An 11,147-nucleotide genomic window follows, 5' to 3' on the forward strand; every position below is an offset into this window, starting at 1 on the left:
CCTTAATGATTCAAAATCATCAGGCAAAACTAATGCTTTAGTATTTACATCGAAAATTTCAGCTGGTGTGGATAGACCCCTCATCTGCATTACATTTCTTTGTGCACACTGAAGTGCGTGCATCGATAATTAAATAAATAAATAGCAGTTATGACATACATTTTTTAGGTATTTATTTATTTAATTATTTATGGCATATATATTTAGATATTAGGGATTTATGTATTTATTTATTATTTATGGTATAAATCTGTAGGTATTTTTTCTGCACTCATTATTTATTTATTTATTTTTTAGTTATGGCGGAGTTGGTCCTCCATACAGTCTATGAATGAACTATAAATTAAGACAAAGGGCTTTCATTGCATTGCATCTGTGAAAATTGTGATAATAAATAAATAATATGTTGCAAATAAAATAAAATTAATCTTTTAAAATTAAAATGCCATGGTTACTTTTTAGCATACATTTATATAATAATATGTATACACTTAGAAAGACATCTATTTAGTTAGTTGTTGAGTTTGATGCTAAGAATATGTTTTGTTATTTTTAGTCTTGTGTCTTTCATCCCGCTCTTTTCTTGCTGCGTCACTGCAGGACGAGATAAATCTCTTTACAGTTGGGCCAACTCCTCATTCACAGCAACAGCACATATTGAACCTTCACTGGTGAGTAACAAGAAAATTATATATATTTCATTAGAAAAACTAAAAACAACAAAGTAGATCAATTTGTTAATTATTACGTCTTAAGAACTATTTCTCTTGTGAAATGTGTTAGTAATCACAACGAATAACAAAAATATGTCTGTTTAATAGTATGCAAACCTGAATAAATAAATAATATATATATATATATATTACAAAACAGCTTTAGTCATTACTGATAAGCCAGTACATAAATGATAGTTAACAAATATATATAAATATATATATATCAGTTTACAAGAGTTTACTATTGCAAAACAAAAGTATCATAAAATAAAGACAGTATATTAACTGTGATGCGGGAAACAATAATATAGCACTGCCAATAATGAATTAACGAATGTACATTCGTAAATCAACATAAAATAGAAACAGAATGGCTAATATTAATGAATAAACTTTTAGTTTGGAAGTCAAGCTTCCTGTTGTGACAATCAGTCATATTAACAGATAACACACAGTATTATCATTGGTATAAAACAGTAATGTCGAGTTCAATGATGATTTATGTCAATGATTTAATAACGTGTGACCATCGCCAATAACGTGAGCATTGGCCATAACCGTGTAGATTTCAGTTTCCAGTTTTTGTTGAAACCGAAGTGACTAAACATGTGCCATCATTTCAGGGAGATAGAATACAAATATTGTACCTAAGTGTTATTGTTTTAGACTTTTCATTCTTTGTCATTTGAAATTCTAATATCTCCGCAAGTCGACTAGGCGGAACCCTTACGAATTCGTCGGAGCCTTTTAGAGAAACGGACTGTCAACAATGAAAATGGCGGCGGTCTCGTTACAGCTAAAGGCATAGAGCGAACTCTACTCGGCGTTTCAGATGGAAGGTGAAAGCCTGTGCTTGTATTAAGAAAGGTAAATGGTGAATTGTGTTCTACCTTTTCGCGTATCTATACTGATGTCACACAATTTGACATTTACGCTGGCTGTTTTAGCGCGTGTCACTGAATTAAATTATACTTTTAACACTTTTAGTGGACGGACTTTACTGAGCATCGAGCCGGAGTTTGTAAGATCGAGGACCGAATAAATCAGCGTTACGCCGTTATAATTTTTCATATATATGTTTAGTAAGGTCCCTATATTTTTTGAGCTAGCTCTACAGTTAACCTACTTTCTCGTGCTAGCTTGCTAATTGACATTTCTGCCACGGAAATCAATGGCATTCCTACCCCGGGCTTTCAATGTTGCCACAACAACACGCTGCAAACTCAATATTTGAAGGGCAAAAAGGAGACCGACCGTCTAGTCCCGTTATTATTCCATCACCAAACTCCCTTCACACGGGGGAAATTTAGCGTTTTTCTTCGGTCTACTTCTTCCGTTCTTCCCTTAAACGTGAATAGTGTCCATCAGAGGACTATTTTTTTTTCATGAAGAGTAAGGATCTGCTTTACAATCCGGCAGGTATTGTTCATTTACGTACAGTTAATTTTATTTAATTTCATTTATTTTTTCGAGAGAGGTTGTGGTTAGTTAGGTACACTTTGCAGGCGGCGTACGTGCTACATGAAGCAATGTTAGATGCTGCAGAATTTATAATCTATAGATGCATTAAATATGGGACCGTTCAAAACACAAACTGCGATACAGAAAAAAAAAGATAATACTGCTTTGTTTCAGTTCTTCAAACAGAAAAAATAAAGGTTGTAATTTCCATTTATTTCATAATAGTCATGTTAGTAGTAATCCCAGTTTCTCTCAGCAGGTCTTCAAAAATTAGTTTTCCATCTCGTAAATTTTCTATTAAAAAAAAAAAAAAGTAAGAAGAGAACAAGTAGCTTCTACTGTTTAACAGTGGTCTTCTGTTCTCCAGACATAAAAACATGGCAGTTGTCTTTATCCTTGATTTTTCAGTACATATTTTTTAATCCTCAGTTTTAATCTTAACTCTGCTTTATTGGCTGCTCTTAATAGTTTTTTTGTTTTTTTTTTTCATCCTCTTTCTCAGACCATCAAAGCTGCTGGAGGCTGAACACTGATCTACAGTAGTCATGGTCCTGAAGATCTTCTTCCCACAGTGCTGTAACCGGGCAGACAGCGGGCTGCTGGTGGGCCGCTGGATCTCTGGTCATGACTCAGCCGTGGTGCTGGCGGTCATCCACTACCCGTTCATCCCCGGCCAGGTCAAACAATACGTCCAAAAGGTTGGTGCAGCTGACTGACTGACTCTTTATAATCCTTTATAATCCATGAGTCCTATCTGGAAAGAAAAGCAGGCTTATCGTAGGAAACTATTTTGTCCAGCAGGTGTCACCTTTGTTCCTCTTTCTATTCATTGAAACTTCTCGTTCAGTTAGTACAACATGAACTAGCATTAAAAAATCCTTTTGGATTGCTTTCCATTTTCTGGTCCAAGATGCAGGCCCAAAGCGGGGTGGAGCTGTCAGTGCTGGGCTCCTGGAGTTTACCCAAAGAGGGTCAGGAGGGCATGGAAAGCTTCCTCAGGGACCTCAGCACCATCTTCCCCCAGGAACGCTGGCTTCAGATCAGACGTCAGATGGGAAAGACGGGCTTCACCTGTGAGATCCTCAAGCAGGGTCCAAGTGAGTCCATCGAACTCGGCCAGTGAGTCAATATGCCAGAATAGTAAGTTTAATAAAACAAATGGAACCATTTATTTTTTGTCACAATCAGATGGAAGAATAGCTGAGCGTAAGGAAAAAAAGAAGCAAGAGGAAGCGGATGGCGGGGATGGAGAAGAGGAGGATGAGGAGAAGGTCATCTTTGTCCACTACGAGCAGAGGAAGGTGATGCTGTCGCAGCTTCACCCCATTCAGAGTGGAGACCGAGACCCTAAAACAGATCCGCCGTCCGAGCTGAGACAGGTAGAGAAAAAATAAGCTAGAGTTTTTTGTTCCACATTCATTTCTTGTAAGAACCCCGCAGACCTTCACCTTCTAAGCATGTAGCCATGTTTTATTAACACGCTCCTCCCTCTCCCCCGTGTAGATGTTCCAGACGGTGGCCCGCAGCCAGCCTCTGTTCTTCCTGGACAGATATGATGACGGACCACTGAAGTCGACACACTGGCAGTCTGAAGGCAGAGAAGCCAGCATCATCGTAGAGCTGCTGAAACAGGCCTCTGTGCCGCTCTGCATGCTCATCGGCTGGCTGCTCTCCATATGGACGTGGGTCTGTAACATCCGGTGAGAGTCTGAAAATAAACTGTTCCTTTTGTCTACAGTCCAAACACGAAAATTACTATTTTTTTCATTTCATCTGCAGGATCTTCAGTCTTTACCCGCTGCGCTTCCTGTCCAGTAAACTGTCCACGTGTGTCCAGCTCAGCTACAGAACCGAGCACATGAGGACGATCAGCTCGCTGAAACCAGCCACTGATCACACACAGTTCATGAGGTAGGCTTCTGGTAACGTGTGGAGCTTTTCTGTGTCTCCTGACACCCAAATCCAAAAGTGCATCTCCTTCAGAATCACTGGACTGACAGCCCGTACAGCTCTTGAAACCTTGAGATATTCCCTGCATTTCTGCTGAAAAAAGCTAAATAAATGTTGTTGAGACTGCTGAAATTGGTAGGTCTTTCTTCTCCTTCATGCCTGTGTCTCTGTCGGTAGGAAAGCCAACATCTTGGTGTCGTTCCTGGTGGACGTGGCTCTCGGCGTGTTGCTGATGTCGTGGCTCTACAGAGACAACCACATCACCATGCTGGCCAACACCCTGGTTCCTGTAGCTGATGTGAGTTTGTGTGTCTTCTCTTGATGTGGTCACTGTGTTCGATGAGATCATCACAGAAGCATAAATTCTTGCTGCGGGACATATCAGACTGCATGTTGAACGCGGACGAAACCTCTGAAGATTTTGTTTTCGTTGCATTTAAAGTCCTCCCTCTCTCGTATGTTCCTCAGCATGTGTCTAAAGAGCTTGAAGAACTGCTGCAGTGGCTGATGGGAGCTCCAGCTGGGCTGAAGATGAACAGAGCTCTGGACCAGGTTCTTGGCCGTTTCTTCCTTTACCACATTCACCTCTGGATCAGTGAGTCCCAGCGCAAAACACGCCGAAGCTTTTCTGCCGTGGCGGAATCTTTGCACGTTTTGAAACGACGCATAAAAGCTGCCGGTGATGCTCGGGCCTCAGTTTGCTGTATCGTGTTCTCGTACAGGCTACATCCACCTGATGTCTCCGTTCATTGAGGGGATCCTGTGGTACGGAGGACTGTCAGCCTGCTTCGGCCTCACCTTCGCCCTCTCTCTGCTCTCCGACATGGTGGCTCTGCTCACCTTCCACATCTACTGCTTCTACGTCTATGGAGCCAGGTACTGTACTTCATACATATATATATATATATATATATATATTCTGTATGTCCAATATTTTTACTTCTACAAGTAGAGAACCAGGAGCTTGTCATCAAGATAAAAAAAAAATGTGTTTCCTATTTGAAATTCTTTCCAGTTTGAGGCCTTCCACTTTTTTTTTTAAATTATATATAAATTATACAATATTATACAGTGATCATTATACCACAAATCTGAAATTTGCAGAATTAAGAAATGTTGATAGAATGGCATTAGATGCTTTCAGAGCACTATCTACTAATGTATCTGAGTGAGTTGTTGCTTTAACTAGTTTTTCCAAGTCATTTGATTCGTCTGTTGGTCCAGCAAAGACATTTTAATTGTAGCGATTACCACTAACATGTAGACATTTCCTCCTGTTAATTAAATGGAAAATGCAGACAATTGCAACTGTGGAACACGCGTCACACCTTAGAGCCCAGTGCTCTTTAACACCCAATTAACAAAACACAGTTAAAATGCTGCGAGTCAGAAAAAACAGCCAGATAGAGAAACGAGCCGAACGCAGCAGCGAATGCAGTTGGACTTGAATCTCAAATCACATAAACAAAACCAGATGTTGGCTCAGGAGGTATTCATTGCAGCAGAAATGAATCCCTTTAGACGCGATCACTTGACGACTTCAGACAGTGGTTTTAATCATTAGAAACCATCTGTTAACGCGTTAGTGCAGATCCTCCATATGCTCCTGGTTCACAAAGCATGAAGTCACTCATAATTTAGACGGAGACGTTTATTCCCAGAGATATGACGGAGAAGTTGTTATATTCCGTGTGGTTTTAATGCTGCAGCAATACGTGCAACGTCAGAATCTCGACGTGCAGAACAGGATGTTTTCTTTGACGTCACTGTTGCACAACTGGGTCAGATGTCGGTGGGAATAAAAAAATAAAGAATTCAAGTTTCTTACTTCAGCTGGCAGACATTCTGCTCCGCTCTTTTAGTCGGTTTGCTCAAGATGTTTGTGCTGCCTGTGCTCAGCAGCACAATAGACGATGAGACAAAGTAATTGCACACTGATGATGATGGCGTATCTGAGATCACTGCTCACAGACATTCATGTTCACCTCACCGTAATAACTCTACTGTTTCCTCTAAGTCAACGTTTGAATTTATCTGAGCGTCACATACCTGTGGAACTGGAACTGCCTAACAGGGATGTGTTAGCATTGTCGTTGTGAGCGTGGTTTGTTTATGATCTAAACTCCGGAGCGTACGGTTGTCCTAAGGGCTCAACGGACTGCAGCACACCTATTTGATGCTGCACAATAGAGAACTGAGCTGAAAGGGCAAAGGTTGTTTCCAAGGGGCACTAAAAACTGACGGACAGGGACTCAGACTCCCTTGCTATAGTTTTTGAGTCCTGAGGCGAATCTTAAATCAAGCAAACATAAAATGCACTGAACTCTGATAGCAACCATAGAAACCTCCCATTTTTAACTTCAGATCTAAATAAATAAACCTACCTTGTGGGCTCAGTTGTCTCGGAATAACCTAGCATAGCTTAATCTTTGTCAGTGGCTCCTTATGTTTACAGTTTTGTTATATATAAGTTTCAAACATCCCCGTCTCCTAATCTCCTTCAATAAGATGACACGTTGAGGGATGTAAAAACCGTGTTAAATTGTGGCACCACTGCTAAATCCCGCTCGGGGATTAAAGGATACGTGTGGCGATATTTAATTCCTGATTTTCTTAAATCATGACTGATCGCGTGCGCTCACCTCCTCCGACTTCCATTCGCGTCACGCGTTCACCCGGAGGAACGGCGGCCGTGAGTCTGACGCGAGGTGCGACGGAGGCCTGAACGCTGTGATAAAAGTGGGGGAGAGAGGATTGTCTAAATTATGCATTTCTTCTCTAAAGATAGCTCTCGTTCGCCCATGGTGCATAATGAAATATTACCCATTTTGCTCGTTACATATTTATGCTCCAACGGCTCTTGGAACATGCTCGAGTGAATGTTTAAATTCTCGTAGAGAGTCGGCGTCAGAGGTTTCCATTAAATCTGGACCTAAAAATATCTTGTCCGTGGTCGCAGTCCAGCATCGACTCAGGAGGAGATGCAGGAAGCGCCGCTGTGGTTCTGAGTTAGAAAGCTTCTCTGTTAGAAAGATAATGTAGAGTGAGTATGTGATCAATAGATATGAAACCCGATGATCACGTTTTGCTTGTTTGTTTCCGATGGGTGATCAATTCTAAATGCCATCATTTGCCAGTTTCCTGTAAAGTTTTCCCAAATGCGCTGTCACCTCCTGCTTAGTCACCATGATTCTTAATTAATCCTTTACTTAGCCAGGTGAGCTCACTGTGACAGGGAATCTCTCATTCATACATCATCACAGATACAGATGAAATCAGCAGGTTTGTTCAGCTCGAAATGCTTTAAAAGCGGCGACAAGCCCCAATGTTTTCGAGTTCCTTCTATTTGAGAATTCCAACAAAGCTGACCAATGGGATCAGATCAGGCATCCATATAAAATCATCCAACGCGTGTGTTCTCCCTTAAAATGTGTCCCTACATTCGCGACCCTCTGAACAACAGTTGGACTAATGCGTAAAGGTTTTTCAGCATCTGTGACGAAAAGAACCTGATCCCTGATGTACACATGTTCAATACTGTCAATTTGCTTGCTATTTCCTCCTTTAGGTTGTACTGTCTGAAGATCTACGGCCTCTCGTCCCTCTGGAGACTCTTTAGGGGTAAGAAGTGGAACGTCCTGCGGCAGAGAGTGGACTCCTGCTCCTATGACCTGGACCAGGTAACGCACACCTGCTCCTTCAGAACAAATAACCAGCTCCAACCGTTTGGATGTGATTTGTTTTCAGATTCATCGCCTACCTGGAATATTCCCTGTTCTGGGTCTCTTATTTCCCCTCTGCATCCGTCTCGCAAATGATTTTATAGTTGGGATAGAAAGAGGAGAGTCTGATGTCTCATAGCTATAAATCATGTTATTTCCATTCAGTCTTGGATCTGAGGATGAAATACCCCGAGCTGTCGTGCTACTAAAAAATAAAACACTCTATTCCAGTGTAACCTAGATTATTAAATGACACATTTTTTTGTCGCCACAGTTTTATAGCTCTATAAACAATTACAAATGACTCTGGTAAGTGCGTCGTAATTGGTTTTTGTACGAGCAATTTCAAGATGGAAACCAAAACCAGATTTCCCACATAGCTCTAAAAATCCAGCTGTTACAGCAATGAGGTTATGATTAAAGGAATTCATCATCATTTGCGTTTCTCCAGCTCTTCATTGGAACGCTGCTCTTCACCATCCTGCTGTTCCTATTGCCAACCACGGCGCTCTACTACCTAGTCTTCACTCTGGTAAACACACTTTTACATCAGTTCCCTCAAAAAATAATTTAAAAAAACAACTTACGATTAAGAACTGCAACCACTCATTTCCACTGACATTTTTCTATTTGTTCTCCGGTTTGACATGCTTGATGTGACTAGACAAATACTTCCCAGCAGCGTGTGTTTGTTTCTGAAGCCTGTGTGTCCCTGTGTTGTGTAGCTGCGGCTGGTGGTGGTGCTGTTTCAGGGCGTCCTCCACCTCAGCGTGGATTTCATCAACTCCTTCCCCCTGTTCGCCGTGGCCCTCCGCGTCTGTCGGTCCTACAGGCTGGCAGGTACAACCCCTTTGCATCTTTGGAACGAAGTCCTGGTAAAAAAGTCTTAAAGTCAAAGCTTAAACTAAATGCATGTCCTTTTGTGCGTTGCGTTGTGCAGAAGGCGTAAAGTTTAGAGTGCTGTGTGACGAGCCGGGATCTGCCCTTCACCTGATGATGGAGGTAAGAGCTCTCACTTTCCATTTAAGGCTCCTGCATAGTCATAGCGCAGTCTATAATCATTTTCGTGTTTTAATCCACAGATTAACCCTCTGAAGGGCAGCGCTGCGGTTCAAACCTACCGTACTCCGACCTACAGCTGCTACCCCAAAGACTCGTGGGGCGCCCTGGTCAAGAAGCTGTTTGTCGGAGAGCTGATTTACCCCTGGAGACACAAAACCACCAAGACTGACTAAGACGCGTGAGCCAGAAGTGTGGCGATGACGAGGCGGAGAAAAGGGAAGAGACTGAATAAATGATGAGATTGAAACAGACAGAAGACCTTTGAGATGTGCTGCTTTTCCTTTCTAAGGCACAAACGTCGGCGTGTCAACTGAAGCTGCCGAATCATAAGAGATATGTTTTACAGCGCAGTGAACAGAAACTAAAACCCGGCGAGTAGTCACATCCTGCTGTAGTGTTTTTTTAAGAGCTGTGATCATGAAGGTGAAAGTCCTTTACTTATCATTCTGCTGTTTGAAAGATATATTCTTTTCTTTTCACCGATCATGTTTTTTTTGCGAGGGACCAAGAAAATTCCTTTATTTGTCTCTGAAAGTAGGGCAGCAGGATACATAATAATGAATTATTATTTAACACTTTACCCGCGTGGTTAGAATGCACTCCTTTTACTTGATTTTATATTTCTTGATTATATTTTATCTCAGTTTAGGGTTTAGGTGTGTGATTGTAGAGGCCGGGTCATTTGATGCAGCCCCCCATCACTCAAACGACCCTCAGGGGACCTGGAGGTCTAATGATGGTCCCACTGAGCTCAGACCAGATGGGATGGTGTGTCTCTGCAGGATGTTGTGGTAACCATGTTTGTTGTGTCTCCTGTCGAAACATTTAGCCACCTGACCTTGGGTAGCTAAACAATTCAAGGGAAGTAAACAGTATTTTTATTCATAAAAAAGCTGTTACTTTAAATCCTGCTGGTTAAACATCAGTTATTGTGTGTTCACTTTTATATCGCGATACACATTTGAAGATCAAATAATAATAACTGGACAAACTAATTTTTTTTTTTATTATTATTTTATTTTACATAGTTTTTTAGTCTAAATGATGTTTTTTTTTTCTATCACCATGTTACCTCTATAAATTGGAACTACTTGACAGATGATTACTAGATGTTAAAGTCTGTTTGTGTATGCTTAATAATGACATTTTTGATTGAATATTTGATTAGTTGGTTAACTGTTTCCTCCTGTGTCCGGCCGTCGTTAGGCTAAACACACTCCAACTAACTGTAGCCGACGGCAGGCATTAATTAAAATTGTTGTTTTAACGTGTATCATTCTTTTATTTCAAACTAGTTTTTCGCCTCCTTTTGTCATTTGTAAGAATTAAACTGGTAACTGTGCATTTTTATCTAAATTACATTTTAATTACATGCTCCATTGATCATGATGTCCATACACTGCAAATAAAAAAAATGATTTCATGGGTAATAACTGTAACTCTGAAATCCTCTTTTAACTCAGTCAATCAATCAAAGTGCCAGTCCGTACTTTTAACACGGTAGCAGTATGATTATTGGCATATTTCAGGCCTGTCACACTTCAAAAGCGCTTTAATGGTTTCAGTCAAGCTGGTGCAAGTCTGTATCTTTCATTCATTATTTGTGTAGGTTGTTCATCCTCAGGAGATTGTTCTGGCAAAGCTGAAGGGAGAGATGAGTCATTATAAAAACCAATCTGACACACATACAATCACACTCATCCTACTACTGTATATCATATTTCATAATATTCAGGCTATGGTTACGCAACACCAATAATATCGTGGGAAATGGGACAAATATGATATTTTTCACATTTAATTAAGTGAAATTCAAATAAGACTGATAAATTGTGACTGTAAACCACCCTTCAGAAATATTCATGTGGCAATATACAAATTCCAGTGTGTGTGTGAGATTTAAACCTAATTTTGTATTCAGCATTTCAGGAAATATATGTTGTGAATCACATGGAATGTTGGTGCCATTTCATTTAATCTCAGTTTAACCTATTTTTGTGTATTCTGATGTTCAGAGATTAATTGATACGATGTTCTTCTTCGCGGTGTCAATAATGTCTTTAATTTACATTAAAAATCGCTAAAAGAGTGTAAGAATTTTACTTTCTAGTCGTGCTTTAATCCAATCACTCCTTCTCCGTAAGATGAGATGTCTTTGTTCTGTGTACATTCAGCGAGAAATGATTCATCTTTGTTGTCCACGGCTCACTCGCCATCTGCGTGTTGTTGACAGCGA

At 40.5% G+C, this 11,147-nt stretch overlaps 1 protein-coding gene across 3 annotated transcripts; it reads left to right on the forward strand.

Moving 5' to 3' along the window:
• Positions 1-626: 626 nt before the first annotated feature.
• On the forward strand, positions 627-11,000 carry pigq (phosphatidylinositol glycan anchor biosynthesis, class Q). Of its 3 annotated transcripts, XM_047572954.1 has the most exons (15): positions 648-671; positions 1,426-1,583; positions 2,680-2,875; positions 3,088-3,274; positions 3,366-3,556; positions 3,681-3,877; positions 3,957-4,088; positions 4,305-4,425; positions 4,596-4,722; positions 4,850-5,003; positions 7,696-7,807; positions 8,301-8,381; positions 8,575-8,689; positions 8,790-8,851; positions 8,932-11,000. In XM_047572954.1, the coding sequence occupies exons 3-15, from the start codon at positions 2,723-2,725 to the stop codon at positions 9,082-9,084; spliced, it is 1,785 nt and encodes a 594-aa protein (XP_047428910.1). In that variant the 5' UTR covers positions 648-671; positions 1,426-1,583; positions 2,680-2,722; the 3' UTR covers positions 9,085-11,000. The 3 variants fall into 3 exon arrangements, with proteins under 3 accessions (XP_047428913.1, XP_047428910.1, XP_047428912.1); XM_047572957.1 differs by lacking the exon at positions 1,426-1,583 and having other exon boundaries at positions 627-671; XM_047572956.1 differs by lacking the exons at positions 648-671; positions 1,426-1,583 and adding an exon at positions 1,952-2,135.
• Positions 11,001-11,147: the final 147 nt, after the last annotated feature.

This window comes from Mugil cephalus, chromosome 20 (genome assembly GCF_022458985.1).
Source record: "Mugil cephalus isolate CIBA_MC_2020 chromosome 20, CIBA_Mcephalus_1.1, whole genome shotgun sequence".
Classification (NCBI taxonomy): Eukaryota; Metazoa; Chordata; class Actinopteri; order Mugiliformes; family Mugilidae; genus Mugil; species Mugil cephalus.